At 37.6% G+C, this 26,045-nt stretch overlaps 6 protein-coding genes across 12 annotated transcripts; 3 read left to right on the forward strand and 3 right to left on the reverse strand.

The window, feature by feature from the left end:
* Window positions 1-687: 687 nt before the first annotated feature.
* LOC137710684 (protein IWS1 homolog 1) lies at window positions 688-4,601 on the forward strand. Its single transcript, XM_068449783.2, has 11 exons — window positions 688-1,109; window positions 1,190-1,595; window positions 1,856-1,975; window positions 2,153-2,373; window positions 2,470-2,599; window positions 2,686-2,748; window positions 2,833-2,910; window positions 3,291-3,382; window positions 3,527-3,583; window positions 3,724-3,877; window positions 4,342-4,601. The coding sequence occupies exons 1-11, from the start codon at window positions 1,090-1,092 to the stop codon at window positions 4,438-4,440; spliced, it is 1,440 nt and encodes a 479-aa protein (XP_068305884.1). The 5' UTR covers window positions 688-1,089; the 3' UTR covers window positions 4,441-4,601.
* Window positions 4,602-6,752: 2,151 nt separating this feature from the next.
* Window positions 6,753-10,617, forward strand: ATSYP24 (syntaxin). Its single transcript, XM_068449227.2, has 7 exons — window positions 6,753-7,335; window positions 7,831-7,924; window positions 8,124-8,263; window positions 8,431-8,505; window positions 9,775-9,932; window positions 10,016-10,116; window positions 10,261-10,617. Exons 1-7 carry the CDS (start codon window positions 7,142-7,144, stop codon window positions 10,324-10,326), a joined length of 828 nt encoding a protein of 275 aa, XP_068305328.2. The 5' UTR covers window positions 6,753-7,141; the 3' UTR covers window positions 10,327-10,617.
* Window positions 10,618-11,487: 870 nt separating this feature from the next.
* On the reverse strand, window positions 11,488-15,549 carry LOC137710297 (leukocyte immunoglobulin-like receptor family A protein). Of its 2 annotated transcripts, none has more exons than XM_068449229.2 (5): window positions 15,415-15,549; window positions 15,059-15,184; window positions 13,964-14,053; window positions 12,844-13,111; window positions 11,488-11,897 (listed from the first exon to the last, which is right to left on the reverse strand). In XM_068449229.2, exons 2-5 carry the CDS (start codon window positions 15,099-15,101, stop codon window positions 11,624-11,626), a joined length of 675 nt encoding a protein of 224 aa, XP_068305330.2. In that variant the 5' UTR covers window positions 15,102-15,184; window positions 15,415-15,549; the 3' UTR covers window positions 11,488-11,623. The 2 variants fall into 2 exon arrangements, with proteins under 2 accessions (XP_068305330.2, XP_088552094.1); XM_088695968.1 differs by having other exon boundaries at window positions 15,059-15,294; window positions 15,415-15,497.
* Window positions 15,550-17,039: 1,490 nt separating this feature from the next.
* Window positions 17,040-21,139, reverse strand: LOC137710826 (uncharacterized). 6 transcript variants are annotated; one of them, XR_015963689.1, is made up of 7 exons: window positions 20,686-21,139; window positions 19,970-20,360; window positions 19,670-19,836; window positions 19,122-19,430; window positions 17,886-18,970; window positions 17,643-17,754; window positions 17,040-17,410 (listed from the first exon to the last, which is right to left on the reverse strand). XR_015963689.1 is itself a non-coding variant. In XM_088695969.1 (5 exons), exons 1-4 carry the CDS (start codon window positions 20,848-20,850, stop codon window positions 19,134-19,136), a joined length of 1,020 nt encoding a protein of 339 aa, XP_088552095.1. In that variant the 5' UTR covers window positions 20,851-21,139; the 3' UTR covers window positions 17,040-18,970; window positions 19,122-19,133. The 6 variants fall into 6 exon arrangements, 2 of the variants coding, with proteins under 2 accessions (XP_088552095.1, XP_068306062.2); XR_015963690.1 differs by having other exon boundaries at window positions 17,040-18,193; window positions 18,542-18,970; XR_015963688.1 differs by having other exon boundaries at window positions 17,040-17,754.
* LOC148696442 (uncharacterized) lies at window positions 17,207-17,937 on the reverse strand. The gene is made up of 3 exons (XM_088695218.1): window positions 17,886-17,937; window positions 17,588-17,754; window positions 17,207-17,410 (listed from the first exon to the last, which is right to left on the reverse strand). Exons 1-3 carry the CDS (start codon window positions 17,935-17,937, stop codon window positions 17,207-17,209), a joined length of 423 nt encoding a protein of 140 aa, XP_088551344.1.
* A 53-nt stretch (window positions 21,140-21,192) lies between the features above and the next one.
* SAMBA (valine-tRNA ligase) lies at window positions 21,193-24,266 on the forward strand. The gene is made up of 3 exons (XM_068449963.2): window positions 21,193-21,439; window positions 21,677-21,787; window positions 23,832-24,266. The coding sequence occupies exons 1-3, from the start codon at window positions 21,268-21,270 to the stop codon at window positions 23,891-23,893; spliced, it is 345 nt and encodes a 114-aa protein (XP_068306064.2). The 5' UTR covers window positions 21,193-21,267; the 3' UTR covers window positions 23,894-24,266.
* Window positions 24,267-26,045: the final 1,779 nt, after the last annotated feature.

A 26,045-nucleotide genomic window follows, 5' to 3' on the forward strand; every position in this document is an offset into this window, starting at 1 on the left:
CCGGCCGAACCAGCTAATATCGTAGTGACCACGGTGGTGGCAGGATGACCATTGCGGTAATAATCATAATGGCCATTTGGGCCTCGACGAAATCGTGGCAATCCCGTCTCATGGTTAAAGTGGCTACAATCCTCGAATAAAAGGTTTTGGTGGGGTCAATAATCAATGAAAGCTCCAGATTCACGTTTTAAGGCCTCATAGACTGCATGACAATCCCATCTTGCTAGGATTGGTCATTATTGTTCTTGCTCGCAGTTCTTCGCGTATCCACCTTAGGTGTTTGATGTGAACAAGAACAATGAGCGAATAACAGAGAACATTGAAGAAAGCCTTTTAGGGTTTAGCTTGTTTACTCAAATCTTTAAGCACGCATTAAGTATGTCTTAATTTTTCACTCAATGAAAGTTCCAACTTGTAGATGCAAATTCTTACACAAATTGAACTGACGAAAATCCACTTTCAAGAGAATAAACACCGTTAGCTTAATTAACTAACCCCCCGAAAAATGGAGCACAATGTCCGCCAAATGGTCTCCGATGCCTGAGTTAGAAAAGTAGTAGATAGAAGAAAACTTGAGAGAGTTATGAGCAGTAAGTGACGATTACCGTTTTCTTTGATTGACTTGGCTATTTACAAGGAAAAACCGTAGTAGGTATCTAAAAACGGAAGTTGAAGAGCATACTTGAAAGGCCTGGATGATGCAAACCAGTCTCCGCAATCCTGCCAACTAATAGTCGTGAAGGTCATTGTTAGTAAGAGCAGATGTGTACCAAACACCACAAGACGGGTTATGGGTGGCTTGGAGAGTCCAATTATGTGTAATGGACGGCCCGAAGAGCTCATGATCCGCACCGTGGGTGGCCCGGACAGCCCATGGTAAAAAATTATCGGTTTTCTTTTCAGGCGTTAGATTTTAATCTAACGGTAGCCAAATTTTCTATCGGTTCATGTGTGTGCGCACGAAAGAACAACTCAAAGAGAAGGAGATCGGTCGTGCAATTTGGGGGTTCATGTTCTGGTAATCACTTTTCCATCGCTCGTGAAATCTCAATCTCGCAGTTGGGGGATCCTGATTCCTGACACCGCACAATGGCGTACGAAGACAATCCGTAAGCCCCTCTCTCGCAAACTCACGATTAGGTTAGGGTTTTGTTCGATTCCCTGCACCTAATCATCCTTATTGTTTCAGGTACCGTGACGAAGATGGGGAGCCATTGATGGACTACGACGACTTTGGAGCTGGTCGCGATCCGTCCCCCGAGCCCCTCCAAGATGACGTCCTGGAAGATAACGACGATTGGCCCGACCGAGGTCGGTCTCAGACCCCCGTCCACGACGATCCATCGTCGTTGAAATCGAAGCCGAGGAAGCGGCTGATCAAGAAGGGCCACGTGGGAAAACTGCCTGTGAGCTCTGATTTGGTGGACGATGACGGCGATGGCGACGAGGGCAATCGGAAGAGGTTGAAGAAGGAGAAGAGGCATAAGGGGGAGAAGAGGGGGTCCAAATTTCCGAGGAGATCCTCATCTGAAAAGGCGGCAACGGATGGTGAGGTCAAGGAGATGTGGGACACCATCGCCGGAGGCGATTCTGAGGTTGTCATAAATAGCAATTTGTTTTAAACACTTGTTCGATTGTTTGTTTTTAATTTATTTTATGTTTGAATTTTATGCACTTTTGCAAGATTAATTGTTTATATAGAAAAATGTATTGGTTCTTGATTTGCCATTTTCAACTGAAATTTTTTCCATTCGAAGTGCGCTAAACGCAATTTGTCAGTATGAATCTGAATTTATAGCTGTATTGTGCTTCCTATCGGAACTTCCTAAATGTTTTCCGCTCTTCAATGGAATAGGATGATCAAGAGGGTGTCAGGAATTATGATGACGACAACTTTATAGATGACACTGGTGTGCATCCTTCTGATCGGTATGGAAGTGACAATGAACCACGTTCTCCTAGTCACCATCCTCAGGTTTGTCTTTTTTTCTTTTTTTTTTTTTCCCACTTGTTCTTCTATCTATATGTAATGAAACAATGCCGTGTCATGGAATTTAAATGCAAGATGCAGTAGAGCTTCGGTTAATTGATTATTCCCATATGTTTACCAGATTGTGTAATTCCCATATGTTTATTGTTTTAATTTTTCTAGGCTGAAGAGGGTGAGGAAGATGATGAAATTAAGGATATGTTTAAGATGGGTAAGAAAAGGAAGAAGAATGAAAAAAGTCCCGCAGAGGTAGCTTTCCTGGTTGAGAAAGTCATGGCTGAGCTCGAAGTTACAGCAGAAGAGGATGCAGATTTAAATAGACAGGGAAAACCTGCCATTAGTAAGCTCAAGAAGTTGCCTCTTCTTACAGAGGTCCTGTCAAAGTAAGCTGGCTGCATGTGATCTCTCTCTATCCAGACTTGCACCACATATATTTATAATTAGTAATAATATCCCCTTAAATTTTACTGTTTGTACAGGAAGCAGCTTCAACAGGAGTTTTTAGACCATGGAGTGTTAACTCTACTGAAGAATTGGCTTGAACCTCTCCCAGATGGAAGTTTACCAAACATAAATATACGTGCAGCAATTTTACAGATTTTGACTGATGTATACACTTCTGTCGCCTTTGTAGTATGTGAAATTTTGTATAGGTTGTCAACAGTAGGACCTTAATTCTTGTATCTGTTGTGCAGTTCCCTATAGATCTAGAGCAGTATGATAGAAGGGAACAACTGAAAAAGAGTGGTCTCGGAAAGGTTAGATCATTTTGCGTTGAAAAAGCATATAAAGATTTGTCAATCCGTGTGACAACTTTGATTTATTTACTTTGTTCTTGGCAGGTCATTATGTTTTTGTCAAAATCTGATGAAGAAACAACTTCCAACAGAAAACTTGCCAAGGAATTGGTTGACAAATGGGTAATTTACTAATTTTATTCGTCCTCTAGTACTTACCTTCCGTTGTTCTACAATTTTATCTTTCTCTTACAAATATGTGGCAATCACCCCCTCCCTTTTCTACAAATTTATTCTCCTTAGTAACACTGCATTAAAAGAAATATATATGTGTGTGTGTGTGGGGCACTAATCTGATATATCCTACTGGAAGGGGCAGTGATTGAATAGTTTTTCTCCTTGCCCGAGGATCATATATAGGAGATCTCATTTCCATTATTTGTTGATAAATTTGCCTCGAGATTCTAATTCTTATTCCTTTCTTAGTTAATGCTTACAAAATGAAATTCTTTTGTACTGCCTTGAAAGACTTTGACATTTTTTTTTATTGCACATGACTGCAGAGTCGACCTATATTTAATAAAAGTACAAGGTTTGAGGATATGAGAAACGTTGACGATGAGAGGGTTCCATTTAGAAGGCCAACAATGAAAAAGTACTGAGACTATTTTTTTCATCACAATATCTTATTGCTACTATGGATTTACACAAATCCATGGTGAACTCAATATAAATTTCTCTAAATTTAGCTCATTACTGGTTGGTTTTCATATATTATCCTTTGTATTTTGTTACACAGGCCAGTGAGTAATGGCACAGGAATGGAATCTAGAGATGATGTGGATGAATTTTCAAGGTAAATTTTGAGGATAGATTAGGCATGCTTCAGTGTTCATTTTATTCCCGGTGAATTCAGCTTCTATTGCTGGCTTATTTGCTATGCCAGTTCTGTCTAAGGTGCATTTCGTTCAAATTTTAATTTTGACTTTGGTACAGGGAAAGAAAATCTGGCCAATCATCTTCTCGGCAACATGCCTCAAGGCCAGAAGCGACGCCAATGGATTTCCTGGTGCGGCCACAATCCAAGATCGATCCTGATGAAATTAGGGCCCGTGCTAAACAAGGGATACAAGATCAGCACCGTATGAAGGTACGTTTTTTTTCTTTTTTCTGATTGGTAACTATCTGAAAATTTTGAATAAAAAGGATGTGCTGATTAGTTGGCATTTGAGTGCGCATTATTCTATACATTTACTAGTGCTGCCAACGATCTGAAATGGAAATCTTTTATGTATAAAAACTTTTCATTTTAGTGGTTGAAGTTGATGCTTGAGGTTTTTATTCATATTGCGCTGAAGTTAAAATTGAATGGAGCTTCAATTGTAATTTTCTCCCAATTAGTTTAAATTTTGGAGACGAGCTTTTGCCCTTGTTTGAAATTTTCTTTGAGCTTCAATCTTCATTCTTTCAACGGCCGAAGGAGTTTTCCCCATCTTTGTTTGTTGGTTTATCTCAGTTTTTCTTAAATGACTTTCCTTTCTGTTTTGAACTTTTCTTTGAAAAATCTTCATTGATATAATAATTGAAGAAAGGTTATTTTTATTTATTTGGCAGATGAATAGGAAGTTGCAGCAGTTGAAAGCACCAAAGAAGAAGCAGCTACAGGCCACAAGATTAAGCGTGGAGGGTCGTGGTATGGTCAAGTATTTGTGATTTTACCAAACATTCAGATATATTGCTTTACTCCGCCACCGTCCAGGGTGCAGTACAATACTGCAAAGTGCATTGTGCCTACGTACTTTTATATGTCACAAATATTCGCATTTCATTCGCTTGAAGGTACAAAGTTATTGATTAATCCTTTTAACTGCGAAGTTTCTAGTTCTTTTTCGCTTTTCAAGTTTTTATCCAAGCCAGATGATTTATCCACTGGCAAGTAATTTGCCAAGACAAAGCTGTGTAGCGGCGTAGAAACTTCCTTTTACTCCAGGTATAGGGCTCATGATGGGTGTTTCCGGTCAGTTCATTCCTAGTGTAATGACAGGTTTCAAAGAAACGCCACTTTCTGGTCAACCAAACCTGTTTCTATCTTTTCTTTCGTAGTGATTTATGCTGTACTTTTCAAGGCCTAGCTCGTCTCTTGGACTTTTTAAGATCTAGCACTTATCTGGGCAGATAATTCAAATGAGAGCTGGGGAAAAGTATCCGGTCGTAGATAGACTTGAAAATTAAACCCTACGCGGGTAAGTCAAATAAAGATTAATAATGGGGGTTTAGTGGTTGCAGACGAATTCCAGGACGGTACTTCATATGGCACATCCTGAGTTTGATACCTGCTGCTGGTGAATTACACGATGGTGACTAAGGGGAGGTTGAAATGCTTTTTTGAGTATTTTCTGCCCTTGAAAAGGTGGACTGTTGTAGCAAAGTTACCAGCTGGTCATTTTAAAAAAAAAAATAAAAAATAAAAGAAAGATTAATAATGAAGCTGATGGAGCTTGCTTGTTAAGCAATCAACCAGTTTCTATAGTCACCAACTCCCATTTCTTTCCTTTTAGTTTGGTTGTTCATCGAAACACTTGTGCTAGATTTCTTGCTAGATTGAGCATGCAACGCGCATAGACTTAAGTTTAAGAGGAAGTTGTCTTCTCACTCTAACAAGTAACAAAGTATGCTACTTTTGTTGGTGAATCGTTAAATATCTTCTACTTTATTATTGTTGGTGAAATGTATAAAGCTTTTAGTTCTATATTATTGTTAAGCAACCTAAGATTGGAACTGCACCAGCCGTGCCTATCAATGATGGATCTAGGAAAAATTTATTGGAGGGTTACGTGTAAAAATTTGTAAACATTTTAGAGACAAATGACTTCACTCATAATTTTGAAATAAAAAACATTACAAGTTACAATTGTCTCGATGGCCTCCATCTCCTTCAAATCGGATTAAAATCGAATGCTGCCTTTGAGGATGCTGGAGCCGTGGGTGGTTTAGGAGGTGTCTACAAAGATGCCATCTGGGATTTAAAGCATATGTGGGTTGTTTTCAATTCCACCATTAAACCCATGTCGTCTGTTTTTAATATTTGGTGGTAATTTTAGGTGTTTAATTTTTCATGTAATCCATTTGATCCCTACAAGATGAATACGAACATAGAAGCATGAATAACGCAGCAAAAACAAGATTAAATAATTATCGATGTCGTCAAAATCACTAAAACAAAAAAAAAAATGAAGTCTTACCTCATGTGCAGCTTTCGAAACATCGATTTCGTGTTTTATTCGTCAAAAATAATTTTTCTCAATCAACATGTTTGTAGTTTCATTGGTTAGGGTTTTGTTCAACAATGGAGGGTTGGAGGGATTTTAATAGTCGAAGAAGATAAATAATACGTTAAAAGTGATTTAGGGTGCATTTAGAATTTTTTAAATTTTTTTTAAACCTAATAAGGTCAAAATTGCCATTGCATAGTAGGGTAAATAAATTATTTAATATTAAATTTTAATGTGGGGTGCATTCAATATTTTGTGGGGTGCTAATATTAAAAGCCAATAAATAAAAAAGAATATTGCTAAGAGCATTTTCAAAATGTTCAAATAAGCAATAACGAAAAGAAAAAAAAACAACAATGTTTTCCCACTGAGAAGCCAAATCTGATGTGTCATTACATGGAATGACATCTTTCTCCCTTCGCTACCAAGTTTGTCAGCAACTTCAAATTTTTTTTTAAAAATTAATTATTAAATACTTTTTATTGGTTTAAAGCCTTACCTTTTAATTTCTTTTCATTACCAAGGCAATGGTTAAATATTTTTATACCTTTTAATTCATTGTATTTCATTAGCAATGCAAAGAAAATAAATATGAATTTTTACTTTTTACTTTTTTGTTTAAATTTGAATTTTATATTTAAAATTAAAATAAATTGTCAAATTTAAATTTTATGTTTAAAATTGGAAATGGTCGAAAACGACAAATAAAAAAAAAAAAATCAATAAGACTAAACAGATAAAGAAGAATATGATGAAAAAAAAAGTTGAGCCGTACCAATTATATGTGCACATGAAGAATGTTCTTGTTGGTAGATAACCATACAGGAATTGAACTCAGCGTTCCCTTCAAAAGTTTGACCTATGACCGCCACCCACGTGTAGTACAATCAACGTGCCGGCACCGGCTTCCCTTCCATAGCTCCACCAGGTAATACCTTCTCTCTCTCTCTCTCTCCTTTCTCTCCCTCCCTCCCCAAAAATCGCCTGGTGCATAGCTGCCCTTTTCGCCCCAATTCTCAATTCGCATCGAGGTCCTTGAAGATCCCTGTACCCAAACACCAACTTTCCTTCTACGTCCTCGAAATTCGCGTCGGGATTTTCTTGGGAAAGTAAGGGCTAGGGTTTGGGAGGGAAGCAACAAGATGAGCTTTCGCGATCTGGAAGCGGGTCGGGGTTCCAATTATTTCCGGCGAGGAGACCTCGGCAATGGAAAGCAGGACCCCACCCAAGCTGTGGCCTCCGGCATTTTCCAGATCAACACCGCCGTATCCACCTTCCAGAGGCTCGTCAACACCATCGGCACCCCCAAGGACACGCCCGAGCTCCGCGAAAAGCTGTGAGTTGTTTCTTCACTTTCATTTGTCAATTTTGTATCGTTTCTTGATTTCTGTTTGAATTGTGGGGTTTTGATTTTCTGTTCCATGATTGAGTTATTGATGATTTTGTGTTATCAAGGTTGAATTAATTGCGAGTATCATAATAATAAGCTGGATTTGATTGTTTGGAATTATGGGTTTCTGGATGCTGTGTAATTCCATGGATTAGGATTATCTGTTTCGCTATAGTTTTCGGGGGTGGATGTAGGATTACTTAAAATTTGAAATATTGAAGAAAAAATTAGCTTAAGGGCTGCTATACAACTTGATTGTGATCCGTTCATAAGGAAGAGCGACATCCTGGATAGCAACAACGATTACTTCTTTCAAGTTGTAAAATGTCATTTCTGGTCATTATTCATTCTCTTTTCTTGTGAAAGGTTTCAGCAAAATACCTGCTTGCATGATAAATTCCATTGTCTAATGCTCCCCGTATTGACTTTTCCTGATTGCAGGCACAAGACGAGACTACATATTGGGCAATTGGTGAAGGATACTTCAGAAAAACTTAAACAAGTCAGCGAAAGAGATCATCATACTGAAGTTAATGTAAGTCTCTGTCACTTTCATCCCTTCTTCCATCCGTCCCTCACACAGACACACACACCCAAAATTAGAGAGCATGTCTATGGTATTTATTACAAATACGAACATTTATTCCTTGACAATCGTGCAAACGATAGGGTTGGTCTTTGAAAATTCAAACTTTTTGGTGTGATGATCTTGGATGTCATCAACTTAATTGCAGGCAAGCAAGAAGATTACAGATGCTAAGCTCGCAAAAGATTTTCAAGCAGTGCTGAAAGAATTTCAGAAGGCTCAACGACTTGCAGCTGAGAGGGAAACAGCATATGCTCCTTTTGTTCCTCAAGCTGTTCTTCCTTCCAGGTAAATTTTGTTGGAGGATGTATACAATCAATTCCCGTCTTTTATTTGTCTGCACTATTTATGTGATATCTTCCAGAAGATATTTTTGTTTTGTTTAGTTTGCATTACATCTAGTGTTGGAGGCCCTCAATCTTAACTTGTATAATTATTCTTAATGTTTCACGCAGTTACACCGCTAGCGAGATAAATGTAAACTCAGAAAAGAGTCCGGAACAGCGTGCTCTCCTTGTGGAATCTAGAAGGTGAGTTTTACTTGATTTTGATACAGAATTTTAACTGTTCTGCATTAGTCGAATTGCCGTTGAAAATGAAGAAAAGACAAGGGACAAACCGGTGGAATCTTGCATTTTCAAGTAGAAGGAAATTGAATGAAATTATGTTTAATGTGAAGACAATGAGTTATCTACCATAATTTGGAGTCAATCAATGATATATAAATGAATGTTTTTCCAAGTCCAGTTTTAGGCCTATGGTGGAGGGATAGAGCCTTTGGTGGGAAGTGGTGAGTGTAATATGGTTCATAGAAAATGGGTATTTTATCAGTAGTCATGGGATAGGGTGTCAGAGACTATTATTGGTGGGTTGCAATCCCTTTGGAACAAAGTGCAGGTCAGACCATGAGATTGAGTGAGGTGTTTGATGTGTGCTGTGGTGTCGGAGCCGTGTCTTGGTTCTTCTAGTCTTTTGGTCTAGGAGCTTTCTTTGAAATTTTTCGTGTCTTCATTGTCTAGTCTAGATTTAATACTCTCTCTTCTTCAAAAAAGACAAAACATAAAAAACATAATCATCTCTTTTCAAGGTCGAAAAACGAACCACTGTAACCTTTTCAAAACCGCCATAAAAAAGTGAACTGCATCAGCACTAACCTCATTGCACCTTCATTTCTTACTAGAAAAAAATTAGATACCAGAAGACATCTATTCCTTTCTTATTAGAAAGGCCATATGATATTTAGGAGTGAGGAAACAATATTGTGGCATTTGCAATGACGAAGGAAACGACGGAGGAGAACAGTCGGCCAATTTCAACTTTTAATTAGCAAGGGAAAAAGTTTATGAAGACTTATTACATTTAAGAAGGGTAATTTGGAAAACAAAATTTAATTTAAGCATAAAATGCATAAGTTTAGGTACAAGAAAATTGACACATGGCATGAGGAAAAGTGAGAAGGTACATATGAGAATGTGGCTAGCATTCCTCCTCCAAATTATTAAAATTCGTGACATCCGAAGCTCACAATAATCATGCCACACCCAGCTTGTGGTGTTCTACATCAAAATGCTAATGCCTTTTTCCTGTCCTTAAAGATTCTCTTGTGCACAAAAATAGTTGGCACCGGGAGCCTTAGCATCAGTAGTCTTTGGTTTCGTTGCCAATTGAGAGAGCAGATCTGATACCTTCTGCTAGTTGTTTCCAAAATTTGGATTGTTTGATTTATCTACTTCAGTTTTAAACTCTTTTCAAGGTTGGATTTGCCATATATCTTTGGTTCTAAGTGAGCTTTGCTGCAGACAAGAGGTTGTGCTATTGGACAACGAGATTGCCTTCAATGAGGCTATCATTGAGGAAAGAGAACAGGGAATACAAGAAATCCAGCAGCAAATTGGTGAAGTGAATGATATTTTTAAAGATCTTGCTATACTGGTTCATGAGCAAGGAACCATGATTGGTAACTTACCTTCTCCTTACTCTCCTGAAGGCACTTATACTTATCTGGCTTGTGTTTTCTTATCGGTGATATCTGCTTTGTAGATGACATTGGCTCCAATATTGAGGGTGCTCATGCTGCAACTGGGCAGGCGAAGTCTCAACTTGTGAAGGCGTCAAAGACCCAAAGATCAAATTCGTCTCTGGTAATTTATTCACATTTATTTTATGACATTTTACATATATTTGTATATATATTTTTCCAAATGTTCTTTCAGTTCCTTTACAAATATTTTAACTAATCACTTTTAAGTTTGTTTAATCATAGTTGTCTTTTTTGTTTTTTGCAGAGTTGCTTGCTCTTGGTAATATTTGGAATTGTGCTTCTCATCGTGATAGTAGTACTTGCAGCTTAATCAGAAGATTGTCTAAACTCAATGACAGCGAACTCAAGATTGTGCTACGCATCCCTCTGCTATTTCTGCGATGCCTGACTTGAGTTTGCCGTTGTATTCCATGTCCATATATCCTTTGCAATTTCTGGTTGCTGTTGGGTGAGGTGTCTGTTCTGTTCTGTAAGTTGGTGTCTGGGGCTTCTGATGGCGTTCTGTGTGCGTGTTGTTTTTTGTTTCTTCTTCTTTAAATATTACGGTGTTCGTTAATACATATACAAGTTAAAATAAAAGTCATAATTCTTTGGGTTTTCACTTATTTGCTCATATGTAGTTTTCTGCTGTTTGAACTTGGTTAATCGGTCGGTCTTGGAGCTGAAAAGGTATTCTTTCGACTAACCGATCAAGGTTAGGGTCGGTTTCTCCATCGATTTTTTGTGGAGGGGCAAACACATTCTGGTTAGCATCTTGTTCTATTAATCTTCTCACGTTGCCAGATTGGCCACTGTAACGAAACTCTCCCAGATCGTACTGAAATCGAACAGGTACCCACCTTCGGTTCCACCCCATACCGTACTGTACTACCGGACTTTTGTCGAGTTGAGATTCGGTTCCACCCCTATCCCGAACCGTACTGTAATGTGTTCGTCTCTAATATTATGAATGATGAATTGAAATATAGATAGTTCCGATTCTTGAAAAAAGTCTGAGCAGACGTACAAAATGTGTGAAAAAATTGAGTGTCTCCCATTATAACCCATATCTTATTATTTTAATTATAAATAAGAAATACGCAAAAAGCCTAGTTACGCCTTCGCCTCTAAAACATTAATTTGTATGCATGAAATTATTGTATCCTTAATGGGTGAGACATCAAAACCCACAGGCGAAATTTCAACGACATCCACCACCTGAATTTCCCTGCTGCCAATCATCACTTTTTGTGAACTCCCTTCAATTGGTCCTCTCTCCTCGCTTCCAACACCATCTAATCTAAGCCTTCCATTACCCTCCCAGTTTTCAGTCCCAGCAGACTTCACATTTCTCAGCATCAAGACGAATTACGAATTGTGTAAATCTCCTGCCCAGGTTTCTTTTCGTCTTCTGGGTTTATAGCCAAGTAGCGGCTTCAAGAGGATGAGCATTTAACCAGGAGCATATTAGCTCAAGAGATGGAACTTGGTATGAGTAGGCAAGTTCATAAACTCACTAGTAGTAAAGCGAAACCGGAACTAACATGCTAGATTGTGCATGATTTACAATGAAATTACTTATCTCCATCAAATCTCGGAGAAAAAGATTACACAAAAGCCTTGACATATCATTCGGCGTCGGAACCATGTCTTCTCTTCTCCTTGTGTCTCCTGTCTTTCCTCCTCTCATCTGAGGGACGTTTCCCATGCTTTTCACGCCTCTCATGTTTCTCCTGCTTTCTCTCATCACGCCTCCTCTTCTTTCGACTGCTTTCATCCTCTAGCTCCTCTTCAACTTTTTCTTTTGGTGGTGAATTAGGAACATCCGACTTTCCCATTTCAGGTGGAACATCCTTCGCTGTTGGATGAAGAGAACTTGACTCATCCCAAGGGCAGGGTGCTCTGCAGTAAGATTATAAATTAATTTATTTTTGGACAAAATGGATCAAGCAAAATTACGCTAAGCAAAGAAAAAGATTATGGGAGGGAGGCAAAACATAAATTAGTAATCATACATCACAAACAAACTACACAGCAGGCTATTGGCACTAAGTACGAATATATATATATATATATATATATATATATAGACACACACACACACACTACAAGCTCATTAATTACTACATTAATCACGCCTAACAAATTTATCAAGTATCTCATAAATTCCTTTCTCAAAGTATCTCACTGCTGAAACAAAGACATACTAAACCATAAACCCTACTACTTCCCCACCATCCATGTATTCCTTCTCCAATGGCCTACATCCCCATTTCACATTATGGGAATCCAAGAAAATATGACAGTATTCCATCACCACCCTTGGAATAGCTCTACACAATTTTCTTCTTTCACCGTTCTATACCATAATTTTCTTTAGAACTCTCAGAAAATGGCTGTTACGAAAACCCAGCAACATTTTTTTTATAGTACACAAAATTATTATATTATTTAATTGGAGAGAAGATTCAAATTATACCAGAAGTCCACAAAAATAACTCCCATCCCAACTTATACTAAACAAAAACAGTCAAAACCAGCAACATCATTAAACTTTCAATCTTCAAAGAGATTGATGATATAGAGCTCGTTCGGATGTGCCTTTAAAATGACTGAAAGCGCTTTTGGTGAAAATGTTTTTGGAATCAATCCTCAGTAAAAATGCAAGTAAATCCTGGAAAAGCACTTAAAGTGCTTCTTGGAAGAAGCACACGCCTTCAATCATTTTAAAAGCACATCCAAACGAGCTCATAAGTGGCTGCAGATTATTGCAATTAAGCTAGGACTACATATCAAAATGGGAGTAAGGAAGGTACAATTTAAACCCTTTTTTTGGGGTGTTACGCACCTTGCAAATCCAAGACCATGCACACGTGCTGCTTCAGCGTGCCCTTCACCTACATCCTCTGCAGTCGAGCCTCGTTTCACAAGTTCCGAAAACTCATGCTTATCAAGCCGACTACCTTGAGCACGGCTTGCACGCTTAGGAGCTAAGCCAAGAGCCTCCCTCATAGCCTGCTCCTCCTCTTCCTTAATTCTCTTGATCTCTTCTTTTGCAGCATCCATTTCTGCCTTCTGAGCTTTTTTGTCTCTAGCATACCAGTGTAGATCTTTACCTGTGGAAGCATACAATAAAAAGTTGAGAAAATCTTTTAATAACTGCAAAACCTTTCATACATGGGAATGAAACAGGGAAAAACATTAAAATCAAAAGAAAACAAAACTATGTAAGAATCAGTATATACAGTATCTTTGCTAGTAGCTCCAACCAGACAACCACTTCAATTTCTAGAGATTAGACCTTTGTATAAAAGAAATTAGTAACAGAATGAAAAAGACTACGCAACTTTTATTGGACAAGGAGACTTCTCTAATACATTTTTCACCCATGGCAGTGGATCAGCCTTATAAAGAAAACGAAAAGCATCAATCGCTTTATAAATTATAGATTCAAATCATTTGTAGAATAAAACTGGAATTAATTTCCAGACAACATGAACTTAAGATACTCTGCACGAACAAATTCCCAATAGCCCTACAGATTCAAACAAAGTCCATTCACGCCATACAATGTGCAAATTTGCAGACAAGAAGGAACTCGGAACTATAGTCTACATCCAAAATTGTCAGCAATCCTCATTGCAACATTAAGAGAACCAGAAGTTTACATTTTTTCATCTTTCATGAAAAGATTCCAATAATCAAAGAGCAGAAAGATATAAAGAACGAAGAAATATGAGAGTAAAGACCTACAGGAGTATATTTAAGGTATCTTAGTCTTTTCATTTAATAATTACCTAAATTTATAATTTTATTCTATTCAGTGGCTTATCTTTGAATTGGAGAGGGTTTGACTATTTTTCAGAAGAACCACAGAGCTACTTGCAACTTAAAACCAAATCGAATACTTCATTTGAAATGAGAAAACGAATGATTATAGCCAAATATGAAGGACCTAAACGGCTCACCTTTTTGCCATCTTCCCACAGGCGCCTTGATGCTGTGACCAAGATAGTTCTCTCGATGTTTATCAACCTTAACATCATCCCAACTGAATTCTGTGCATCAAAGGAGAAGCAGAAAGTTGATTAAATAAATAAAAAAATTTAAAAGCCTCCCAAGATAAGAATGCACCTATAGCTACAACATACAAGGATTATGTCCATGATTTACATATAAATATGCGATGAATATTCATATTATTTAGGGTACCAAAAATATGATTTTTTTTTTTTTTTTTTTTTTTTTTTTTACTACTAAGTTCACTTTCCTACGACTATCAGAGTTTCATTGTAGGTATTAAGAGTTTGTCGTGCTTCAACTACCTATTAAATAATGGGCGTTATTCTAAACTACTGAATTGAATTGAATGTTGAACACTAAAATCCTACGGCCGCCCAGGGATGGAGGATTGAGAGGGCAGCCATGTGCCATTGCCCACCTTAAAATTAGGGAGAAGAAAAATTAGGAAAAATGAATAGAGAATGAGGGAATAAATGAAAGACCCTCTAGTAACCAGCCACCCTGTTGCTCCCTTGTTGTTTTTATCCTCTATCCTCCTTTCTTACTTTTCCTATCTTCTCCCCCGCATCAATATGTTTTTACATCAGAAGTTCAAGTTTTTCTATGCACTTTACAGAACAGAATAATAACTGCCTCACCAAGTCACTATCTCCGGAACAAAACCAATATTTCATGAATTCTAGTTGTGAGCATACGATTAGCTACTCCACATGCAATTTTAGAAGCAATTATTTTTTTACGGCTAATTGGGCAATAATAGGGGGAAAAACTATCTTCGTAAACACCAAAAATCAAACACAGATCTGTATCAAATTAGTGGACTTTTCTTATTAAGTAAATAAATTCCCCTCCAGAGAAACTTTATCTTTACGTTTAAATTCTACCACACTGTTCATTATTGACACCAGAAGAGATAAATGAAAAAGAACAGCCAGAGAACAGATTACTAAAGCATGAATATACAGAAAAATGTTCACATATTTATATACATGTGTGTGTGCGCGTGCGTGTATATATGATGAGAGAGGGAGAGGGCTTACGATCTCGACCGCCACGAACACCGCCTCTAGTGGGATGATACATATTCGATCGATGTGTATACGTGTGTTGTGCGTTCAGCAATCAGAAGGAGCCTCCTTCCTATGGTTGTCTGGGGATCCGGAATTCTGTCGGAATCAATCAGCACAACATCAATCAGCTTCTCCAATTGAGCTCAAGATTTCAATTGTATACAAAAAAAATCCCAAATTGTACGAAATTAGGGTTCCCATAAACCCTAAGATTACAGACAGAGACTATCTCAAAAATCTTCCGTTAATCGAATCATGCTTAATTCATAAAGCGAAACTCAAAAAACAAAATCAATAGAAAATTAAATCATCTGGTATTGATTTACCTCGTATTATACAACTCTTTCTGAAACCAGAGCCACCCGGACAGGAGGGAAGAGAGAAAAGAGAGAGGCAAGAGAGAAGGCAGATCCTGTTTCTGGATTAAATACCGCCTTTACTGAATTATTGGCGTTTTCATTGATCGCACCCACTTCTTATCCAACGCTCCATGTTTTTTCCACGTCACCACATATACATTTAACATTAAAATGATTGCTGTTCTTTATTTATTTATTTTTTTAACTCGCTTTCTAAAGAAAATAAATGGTATTGTTTGTGCTAGGTAGAGTAGTGAACTTAGTTTCACAATAACCAACAATAGTATGGTTCAAACTTGTTTTTAGCGAGAATCGAAGCTAAGACCATCTCCAACCGACTCTGCCAACGAGTTATAAGGCTAAAAAAGTTCAGAATGACACAAAAACTGTCTCCAACCGAGGGTTAGGCCAAAAGGTTTGTGGGCCCCATTGGGCCAAAACACCCAAATCAGGCAAACGGGATGGCCATTTCCAGCTAGCCCACTTGCCCTCCAACGACTACTTGGCGTCAGCATGACGCCAGTTAGCTGACATCAAGTTATCGTTGGAATTTGTTTTTTTTTTTTTGACGAATTTTTTTTAATTCTAATTTTTTTTCCTATAAATACCTAAGTCATTCCTACACAATTTCTCACATACTTTTCACCATTTCATACAATCCGAAAAATTATTGAAATTATATAAAGATAAGAAATTCGGAGGATTATTCATTTAGCGACAAGTAGCACTCAAAATATATCCCAAAATCTTATTTTAATATGGTAATTTAATTTAATTAACCATATTAATTCAATTAAAATAATAAATTATTGAGGGGGGCTTATATTTGGCTTATGATCTTTTAGCCCTCTCGGTTGGAGATGAGTTTTTTGTCAAAGGGCTATGTTTGGCCTATGATCCTTTGGCCCCTCGGTTGGAGATGGTATAAAATATGGCTTGACACTGTATTAAAATATAATTTCTTATAGGGTTATAGGGCTAAACATGGCCGTTTGGCCCTCCTTCGGTTGGAGATGGCCTAAGGCCTCTAACTTAATGAAGATGAATACTACTAAATCATACCAATCAAAGCATGGGTCATGGTCCTCAGCCACATATGTCCTGTACTTAGACATCCACTGTTTTATTATGAGGAGGTTGCCAATGGTTTTTGGCATGTTATATATTTGATTGTTGGTATTTTGATGGGAGCATTTTTGCTCACTACAAAAATCTCTGAACATGTCATGTGTTCGCATTATAAATACCATTTTTCAATTTTATTTTAGTTTTTTAATTGTTTTCCAAACACATTGCTAAGCATTTCATGGTACTATTGGACTAAAATCTGGGTAGAGGAAAACAGTGACGGGTGTTAGTTGGGGTTTGGCGTGTGGGGGAAGAATTGAGGGCTACCGTTTTGGTTTTTAAATAATTCTTTTCCGGATTTTACCCCACGGGATAAGCATCAAGGTTTTATAAATGTAGGTTTTCTTGGAAATATTAACAGATATGGGTCCAAAATATGAAAACTTTGAATGACATGTTGGAAATGCTTAATTCCCTAATAATACAAGTATAAGACTAATAAACTTCATCAAGTCCCATTAATTTGTTATGATAAGCATATGATAATGGATAAGTTCAACTGAAAAACAATAATATGTGTGTGTATATCTATACTTGTATTTTTAAAGGGGCCAGTATTATCAGAGTATAACTAAGATCTAAAACATGGGTTCGATTAGTAGCGTGGTTGTTCAAAACGAGGTTGTGTTCTTCAATGAGTTGATAAGGTTCCAGCATGCGCCCTCATCCCAGAAGGGATTTTCCAGACAAGTTTACCGTATCCTAATTCAGAACCATTGATCTCTGGCAGCTTATACAACCAGCTTTGATTTTGTGAAGTTCCCTCAACGCAACAACGCATGAACAAATCCGGCATACCAAATTTGACTTCCCAATAGCCGCTTTCATCTAGGGGCTGCAATGGATTCAGAAAAAAACACAATATACGCCTCGAAGTTTTAATCACTAAAAGAAGCCAAATATCCCAATTTATATGCAATGCAGAACGAATGTAGAACCGGCCGAGATGAAAATATCTTCAACAGGGAAATCGGATACAGTTACGAATTTAATTCAAAACCATTCCATTTACTGGATATCGTGCATAAATTGGAAGCTCTACGTTGATGTTACACTCTTTATCGTACCTCAACAAGAAATTATGGCCAATATCCATGTGAACCTCGACAGCAGAATGATTGGAAAGAAATGAAGGCAGTTCTAAATTTGCATCTCCAAACACAGCTATATTGCTATATGCTGCATTAAATGAACAATCCGAAATACAAGAAACGAAATTAGTGCAATATCTCTAGATTACAGGTAATATGTAGTATTTTGTTTTCATTTGGGGTGCGGAGGGAGGAGCAGAAACAAGAAGGAATAATTACCATCACGCTGAAGGAGATGTTGAAGCTCAAATGGATCCGCAATGATATGCATCTAAATAGAAGAAAGAGAGGACAAGTATACAAACATGTGCGAACAGAAAACACAAGGAATATAGAGTGGACTGCAATGGTAAATTGACAGAAAAACAAGCAAGGAATATAGAGTGGACTACATGTATTTATACGAACACTGTCCCCAGTGGGATGGTACATATTCGATATGCGTAAAGAGTACAGACTATATATGTGTTGTGTGTTCAGCAATCAGCAGGAGCCTCCTTCCTATGGTTGTCTGGGGATGGATGTTCCTGAGATGCTATCAATCAGCTTCTCCAATTGAGCTCAAAATTTCAATTGTGCACAAAAAATCCCAAATTGTACCAAATTAGGGTTCCCATCAACCCTAAGATTACAGACTAGAGACTACCTCAAAATTCTTCTGTTAATTGAATCAACTAATTCTCAATTACATAGACAAGAACAACAACAAAGCCTTATGGTCGGCTATATGCATCCTAGAACACCATTGCTCTCGGTTTTGTGCCAATTACATACACAACAGAAGAAATAAAATCAGATAACCTACTTAATTCATGAAACAAAACCGAAAATTTTGTTCAGAGCACAGAAAATTAAATCATCTTCAATTGATTTACCTCATTTTAGGGAGAACTTTCTGACGATCCCAAAGGAGAAACAGTTTCATAAATCCAACTTTTTGATTGTAAGATGCGAATTTATCAAGTTTTTGAAGAAAATTAAAGGTTTTCTCTGCCTTTGACACACATAGTCAGAGAGAGAACCCAGATGCTGTTTCTGGGTTTAAATCCCACCTTGACTGAATAATTGGCGTTTTCATTGATCAGCATCCTACTACTCATCCAACACTCCATGTTTTTTCCACGTCACCACATATTTTGGTTAAAAAATAAAAAATTTAACAACAAAGGTTAAGAACCTTTTTGATCACTGTGTTTCAGGTCAAAACCTATTTTCGTCGTCGTGCTTTTAATTCAGCCAATTTGGTCATTGTAATTATGTACCCGTGCCATGTAAATTGTTCAGCCCGCCAAACTCCAATGCCTCTTCAACCAAACGGGTGAACATCAATATCATAAAGTGAGAATGGGAAATAAGTCACTTAAAAACAAAGGATGGATCGAAAGGGGGAACTCGGTGCAAGTTATGAAAGCCAATTCATATAAATGAATGCTAAATGACGGTAAAGCAACATACATGTTTAATGAATTAAGATTCTTTCAAATGTTTGCCGGAGGCAACGCCTGAATGAAAAATGGATGTAGCAGCAATTGCAATAGCCGAAATTAAGGCTGCAACGAACGTGAGAGTGGATACGATTCCAGCATGCGCCTTCATCCCAGAAGGGATTTTCCAGACAAGTTTAGCGTATCCTAATTCAGAACCATTGATCTCTGGCATCTTATACAAACAGCTTCGATTTTGTGAAGTTCCCTCGATGCTACAACGCATGAACAAATCCGGCATACCAAATTTGACTTCCCAATAGCCGCTTTCATCTAGAGGCTGCATTCAGAAAAAGAAAAAAAGCAAGGTCAAATGATACAAAATAACGAATATATCAGGTTTCAGAATCCTCAGCGCACAACACATGCCTCAAAGTTTTAACGACCTAAAAAGCCAAATATCCCAATTTCAAATCATATATGCAAATGCAGAACGAATGCAGAACCTGTCGAGGTGAAAATATCTTCACAGGGAAATCAGATACAGTTACAAATTTAATTCAAAACCTCTCCACTTACTGGATATCGTGCATGCAATGGAAGCTCTATGTTGATGTTAGACTCTTTGTCGTGCCTGAGCAAGAAATTATGACCAATATCCATGTGAACCTCAACAGCGGTACGATTGGAAAGAAATGAAGGCAGTTCCAAATTCGCATCTCCAAACACAGCTATAGCGCTATATGCTGCATTAAATGGAAAATCAGAAATACAAGAAACGAAATTAGTGCAACATCTCTGGATAACAGGTAATGTGTAGTATTTTGTTTTCATTTGTGGTGCGGAGGGAGCAGAGCAGAAACAAGAAGGAACACTTACCACCACGCTGAAGGAGATGTTGAAGCTCAAATGGATCCGCAAAAACCCCAGATGGCAGTCTCTCAACGATTATGAGCTCACAATGGTGAGTTGGTAGCTCATATATGGGCTCTGGTTTGATGTTAACTCTAATGGATGAGGTGAGATGACGATGCGAACCTCTGCCTATCAAATTGCGGTGCAAGATTGGGGGTCTAACAACAAAACTCAGATCATGTGGCAGCACCTCACACAAACCAAAAGGAAGCTCTTGTGCTACAAAGTCTTCGAAATCTGAATCGAACAAGTTTTCATATTTTTCGTAGTAAGACTGCATAATATACTTGTTGAATCTAGAAAAGGCACTGATATTAGAGCCACCACCATCATAGTTTGAATCAGACGTTCCTGCCTGAAAAATAAAAAATATACGTCACGGATAAAAATCACTAGAGAAATCCTACAGACACGAAGATGCAGTTCACAATTTATGATAGTGTTACTTTTCTTATCACTAAAAAATTGAGTAATCCAAGAGGGGCTATGCTTATTAAACAACACGCCATGAACATGTAGAGCTCAAAATTTCTTAACACTAAAAAATTGTAATACTTCTCTCCCTCCATCCAACGAAAAAAAATATGTGATACAAATCTCATAAAATGTTGGTAACAATTGCAAATTTGCAATGAAATTAAGTAAAAAAATTGAGGAATCTGAGAAAACCAAGCACTGACCTGAAGAGTTGAATAATGTGCAGAAGAATGTGTGCAGAAACCAATGGCGGAGAAGAGTACCAAGACAAATCCCAGAAGGAAGGAATTGGAGAAGGCAACGGTGGCTGATGGCTGGGATGTTCTTGCCTTCATGTTTTCTACTTTCATGTTAGATTCAGATCTCATTCGGTCGAGGGGCGGTGGCTGGTGGTGGTGAGAGAGGACAGTGGAGGGCGCCGAGGAGAGCACATGTATTATCAGGTCTGGTGGTCGGATTTGCAGAGGAAGGGAGGCGAAGGAGGAGAGAGGTTGGAGGGGACGACGGCGGAGTCGACGGAGGAGGGAGGATAAGACGGGGATGGGATCGACGAAGGGCAAAGTTGGAGGAAGAGAAGGCTTTTCGGATTTGCAGGGACAAAGGTCGAAGAAGCTGGGCAAACTGGACACGTGTTAGGATTTTATTGGACCACGTATCATGGTGAGTAAACTGGATACAGACTTCTTTTAAATTCAGGGATTTTAGGGTCGTTCTTTCAGAAATTCCAAAAAAAAAAAAGAAAAAAAAAAAACATTTCCAAATCTCTTCCTTTTGCAACAGAGAGAATGAGTAATTCGAATTCATCGCCGGCACATTCGTCGATATCGACGACAGCGATAGCCGGAGAAAGAGAACGAAGCAATTCCAACCCTGCCGCCGCCGCCGCTCTCTCCGACGACCTCTTCTTCCCCTCCGATCTCATTTCCATTCAAGATCGCAAACACGAAGCATTACTTGGTTCGTTCCTCTCACTTTTCGCTTTCCAATCTCACTTTCCAATTGTTTGTTTGTTTATTTGTTTCCACTGTTACTGGTTCAAATATTTGATTACATGATTTTGGTTTCTTGTTTCTGTTGTCATCAAAGAAATCGATTGATCATTGAATGCATCTCTGCTTTGTTTGTTTTTGTTTTGTTTTGTTTTAATGCGTGTAGTTTATGCGAAATCTGAGTGTTTACTTTTCGACATTGCAGTTATAAAATCCGATCTTATGGATGCACTTAACAAGGTGGTTAAATCCCTTGAAGAAGATAATTGGATGTTCGAAGGGCCGCGCCATCGCGTTATCCCTATATCAAGACAAGGTTTGTTAGTTATGCTTCCTAACTAGTTTTGGTTCAAGATAATTCAAAGTTTCGATGTTGAATTTTACCGCGTCTTTTATGCGCCTGGGTTTGGTGTCATCTGTATCAAACTTTTGAATTTTTATCAAGAACAAAATAAAACAACAATGCCCTTGATTTTCAGTGCGTTTCAGTAGGTTTTTATGGTGTCAGCTTCTCGTGACATTCAGCACAACTACAGTTAGGATTTCTCAAAACATAATTAGAGTACTGTAACTATATATATATATATATCAGTTTGGTAGGGCTGGTAACTCATAGAAGACCCGCCTTATCTAGTTTCTTCCACGAGGTTTCAAAACTAGAGCTTAAATGCTTTGAAAACTGGGACAGCTGTACAGTTAATTTGCATACATACAAAGGGGATTAGATCATTTTCTCTCTTTTCATCTCTTTCAACAGTAAACCTAAAGTTGATGCTCATGTCCTCATCATGTTGATTAGACATCATATTTTTCACTCAATATATAGTCCGATGGGATCGGTTTTGTTGACTTCATAACACCCAACAGTCGACTAACTTCATATAGATCGCGTACTAAATTTGTAACTGAAACAAACCCACAGGAAGTAGAGTATCTGAACCAACTTGATCAGCTCAAGCCAGTTATTTGAACACCTATAGCATAGGGTTTGAAGCAATTTGCATTAACCGCCTTGAATGGTTATGCAGCTTTTGATGTAGAAAGTAATCTTGGATGTGTCTAACTGTTTTGGTACAGCATGCCCAGTTCATTTTCTCTGTTGAGTATCGTGCGCATATGGTGTTCATTTTCTCTGCATGCCTTAGTTGTGCTTGTTTATGGAATAAATGGTATTTATTAAAGAACATGTAGACATTGTAATCATAAAAAATTAAAAAATAAAAAAACTCTGCCTTTATATGTGGTTCAAATTTTATTAATTTGCTTCATGTACACCATGAATCTCTACCATTTGCAGCTCTCTGTTTTTCACAGACTGAAAATGTGCTATTAGGTTACAGATGCTTTGGGAATCATGCTGCATTGCTGCTATTGTTTCTATTTCCTTGCTAAATTCTGATTTTTAATTGACTTCCTCTTTGGTTCCTACTAGTTTGCAGTGAAATGGTTATGCATGTTTTTTGGATGCCCCAAAATTAGGACTTTCCATGTAGAGTCATTTCCCTTCCCAGATCCTATGCCCGTAGCCACTTTTGTGCTTCGACGTTCTAAACAGAATACCACCTAGGGTCTTTGTTCATGTTGTAAGAAGGTATAGTTTGATTCATAATACATTGGGAAGAAGATGTTAACATGTACACCCTTTCTTTGTAAATCTGTGATGGTGTTAATTGAGTTTGGGAGCACTTATGAAGCTAACTAGTTATACCTTGAAACGAAATGAAATGAAGCCATACCCTAGAATCTTTTTCATCATAGTTTTCTTTTTAGTACCTTCCAATTCACTGACACCCATTTTGTGCAAGAGGAGATAATGAACATCCACCGTTGTCATTTATTTTGAAATGCGGGCAGGTAGTGAACACAACAAACCACTTGCCAGAAAACACGGCATGCCATAAAAGAATTCGTAGTCATAGAAGCATAACTCCGATTCCCATTCTCTGATCTTGCTCCCACACCCCACCCCTTGATCTGCCAACCCATCTTGCGATTATCCCTTTAACTTTAGAGACGGCAGAGGCATGGAGGTGACAACCTCCGGACATTGACGACAATCGGCTATAATTTTTTTTTTACTGGGGTCCTGGGGATATGAGGATTTCATTTGGGTGGGTTGAATGCTTGATTTCTGGAACCAACAACTTAGGAAATGACTTCCTGTGCTAGGATCATTAATTTGTTTCTTCCAAAACAGAAATAAGTTAGTTTCGCATGCCTGTTTGAATTCTGGAGCCTAATTTTTTTCTCTCTATTAACTTGTGCGGGTGATTTTCATTCTGGTGACGCTCGCTCGCTCATCAGTATTTGAATTGTGACATCAAATGGTTGGTAACTTGCTGTTATTTTTTCTTAATCAGGCGGTTTTCTCCAGAAGCACAAGGAAGCATCAAATAAATGGAATATGGCTCCACCAAAATGATTTTCAACCAGGCAGGATAATGCGTTCTTGCATATGTATGATGTTAACTAGTATGAGGGCTCCTGGATTGCTGCTTTGGTACACGACTACAAACATTTTGGGTTTTCTTCTGTCTGTTTGGCAAATGAGTCAATCTACGACAAGGCAAAGCAATTCGGTCATCCTTCTAGGATTTATATAACCGACTCCACTTAGTGGGATAATGTCCTGTTGTTGTGTCAAACCCGAAGGGGCAAGCTCTCGAATGTCACTGCCACGCAGTTGTATCTGATATGAAATCAAAATACAATACTGAGAATTGCAATGTTGGCAAAAATTGAATATACTATTGGACTTTTACTTTTTATCACAAATGGTCATTGGGTTCCGCCAACTCCTAATTTTAGTTGATTCGTGTTTCAAATTCATCAATTTGGTGTTTAATGAAAGTTCTATCCCACCCAAAAGTAAAAGAATAAAGTTTTGTGCTCAGCTGTTTGACAGTTCCATTATCTTACGCTAGCCTCTCTGCATGAGCACTTGCGAAATACTTTATTTTTTTAATCATGGGCACTATATGCCCCTAAATATGTGTTGTGTTACTTGTTTTCCATTAGAATTTTAAGAGATTGATGCCAAATCCTTCTATAAATTGAGTAAGATTGGGATCCACCATACTGTAACTTGTTTGATGTGTATTTAACCAAGAGTTAACGCTCTTTAATAAACAAGTCATAAATATTACAAAAACAATAAAATAAAATAAAAAGATTGACATATCAAGTAAGAATAAAAAGTTTTTTCGCAACGTCAAATTGCCGCATAAATGTTTTTCATTTGGCGTTTTTATTGGAGATGCTCTAAAATGGTAAGTCCCAAACGGTCAAAACAAAACACAAAAATAAAAACAATTTAAATCACTAAAATGGAACAGACAGATGACTATGGAATTGCCACAAAATTGAAAACAGACCACCAACACTCAAACACAAAACTATAATCGATTTATAATGACAAGTAGAAACAACTATAACACTGACATTTTTTATAAAAAATCAAAACAAAAATCACAACCTAAATTACAAATGAAAAGAAAAATCACAAATAAATATGAAATTAACATGGAATTCGAAGAATAATGCATATACCAAAACACCGAACAATGTTGAACCAAATCCACAACCAAAACCAACACCAAAATTTGAATTTTTTTCAATCTAGAATCAAAATCAGATGCGAAACACAACTAAATTCAAAATCTAATACAAAACACGCACACACAAAGCAAGCCAACGAGTACGTTAAGAGCACTTCCAGCATGCTCTTTAGCCCTGTAGAGAGGGATCTGAAGCAACCCAATCCCCTCCCAAACTAGCTCCAGCCCATTTGGGCAATTGGAGTAAGGGGGAGCCCATGGGAGAGGGCAGGCAGGAGTTCAAGGCCCGAGCGCATGAGGGGGACTGATGCAAGGCTGACGTCAGCATGATATTAACCATGTTCTAAAAAAATTTGCATCATGCACATGGAGCGCTTCTTCGACACATTTTCAGATGATGGGACTCGCATGGTAGCCCCACTCAATTACCTTTGAATCTGGACCGTTGATTTCCAGATCAACGATCTAGGTTTTTAGGCTTTTAAAATTTAAAAAAAAAAGAAAAAAGAAAAAAAATCTAAAATGTTTTGGTGGGCCACAAGTCACATTCTGGATTGTTGGATTTCAATATTTTTTTTTTGTAATCCAACGGTCTAGATTAATTAAGTTAATAAATTTTAAAAAAATATTAAAGATCCAAAAAATTTCAAACAAATTTTAAAAATATATATATAATTTTTTTTCTTCTATAAATACCTTATCATTTTCTCCCATTTTTCAGCATATTTCAATATTTTCAACGATTCTAAACAATCAAGAACATGTCACGGAATTGATTAAAAATCTTATCGTAATCCATCTACAAAAATTTTACTTTCAGATAATGACATATGACGTGACAAGATTGGTTAAAAATCCTATTCGAAATTTAAAATTATTTTTTATTATTTTATAAAATAAAAAATACTAATATTTTGTTGTGTATTGTCATGACTACTCAGTTTAAGAGTAAAGATGCAAAAAACAATTACTGTTCATTGAAGACGGTTACTATTCAATGGAGGGGATTCAATTGCC

Source organism: Pyrus communis, chromosome 6, assembly GCF_041283825.1.
Source record: "Pyrus communis isolate YQ-2024b chromosome 6, ASM4128382v1, whole genome shotgun sequence".
Lineage (NCBI taxonomy): Eukaryota > Viridiplantae > Streptophyta > Magnoliopsida > Rosales > Rosaceae > Pyrus > Pyrus communis.

What these genes read in the sequence shown, in the direction of transcription:
- LOC137710684 (XM_068449783.2), top strand. Translation starts at nt 1,090, where the DNA reads ATGGCGTACGAAGACAATCC. An exon ending in CTTACAGAGGTCCTGTCAAA is followed by an intron (nt 2,374 to 2,469) that starts GTAAGCTGGCTG and finishes CTGTTTGTACAG; the next exon opens with GAAGCAGCTTCAACAGGAGT. An exon ending in GATGTGGATGAATTTTCAAG is followed by an intron (nt 3,584 to 3,723) that starts GTAAATTTTGAG and finishes ACTTTGGTACAG; the next exon opens with GGAAAGAAAATCTGGCCAAT.
- ATSYP24 (XM_068449227.2), top strand. Translation starts at nt 7,142, where the DNA reads ATGAGCTTTCGCGATCTGGAAGCGGGTCGGGGTTCCAATTATTTCCGG. An exon ending in CAAGCTGTTCTTCCTTCCAG is followed by an intron (nt 8,264 to 8,430) that starts GTAAATTTTGTT and finishes TGTTTCACGCAG; the next exon opens with TTACACCGCTAGCGAGATAA. An exon ending in CTCCTTGTGGAATCTAGAAG is followed by an intron (nt 8,506 to 9,774) that starts GTGAGTTTTACT and finishes GCTTTGCTGCAG; the next exon opens with ACAAGAGGTTGTGCTATTGG.
- LOC137710297 (XM_068449229.2), bottom strand. Translation starts at nt 15,101, where the DNA reads ATGTATCATCCCACTAGAGGCGGTGTTCGTGGCGGTCGAGATC. An exon ending in TGTGGGAAGATGGCAAAAAG is followed by an intron (nt 13,112 to 13,963) that starts GTGAGCCGTTTA and finishes ATGCTTCCACAG; the next exon opens with GTAAAGATCTACACTGGTAT. An exon ending in CATGGTCTTGGATTTGCAAG is followed by an intron (nt 11,898 to 12,843) that starts GTGCGTAACACC and finishes ATCTTACTGCAG; the next exon opens with AGCACCCTGCCCTTGGGATG.
- LOC148696442 (XM_088695218.1), bottom strand. Translation starts at nt 17,937, where the DNA reads ATGCATATCATTGCGGATCCATTTGAGCTTCAACATCTCCTTCAGCGT. An exon ending in ACATCTCCTTCAGCGTGATG is followed by an intron (nt 17,755 to 17,885) that starts GTAATTATTCCT and finishes CATTTAATGCAG; the next exon opens with CATATAGCAATATAGCTGTG. An exon ending in CAATTTATGCACGATATCCA is followed by an intron (nt 17,411 to 17,587) that starts GTAAATGGAATG and finishes AATCCATTGCAG; the next exon opens with CCCCTAGATGAAAGCGGCTA.
- LOC137710826 (XM_088695969.1), bottom strand. Translation starts at nt 20,850, where the DNA reads ATGAGATCTGAATCTAACATGAAAGTAGAAAACATGAAGGCAAGAACA. An exon ending in CACATTATTCAACTCTTCAG is followed by an intron (nt 20,361 to 20,685) that starts GTCAGTGCTTGG and finishes TTTATTTTTCAG; the next exon opens with GCAGGAACGTCTGATTCAAA. An exon ending in CATTGCATGCACGATATCCA is followed by an intron (nt 19,431 to 19,669) that starts GTAAGTGGAGAG and finishes TTCTGAATGCAG; the next exon opens with CCTCTAGATGAAAGCGGCTA.
- SAMBA (XM_068449963.2), top strand. Translation starts at nt 21,268, where the DNA reads ATGAGTAATTCGAATTCATCGCCGGCACATTCGTCGATATCGACGACA. An exon ending in CAAACACGAAGCATTACTTG is followed by an intron (nt 21,440 to 21,676) that starts GTTCGTTCCTCT and finishes TCGACATTGCAG; the next exon opens with TTATAAAATCCGATCTTATG. An exon ending in TATCCCTATATCAAGACAAG is followed by an intron (nt 21,788 to 23,831) that starts GTTTGTTAGTTA and finishes TTTCTTAATCAG; the next exon opens with GCGGTTTTCTCCAGAAGCAC.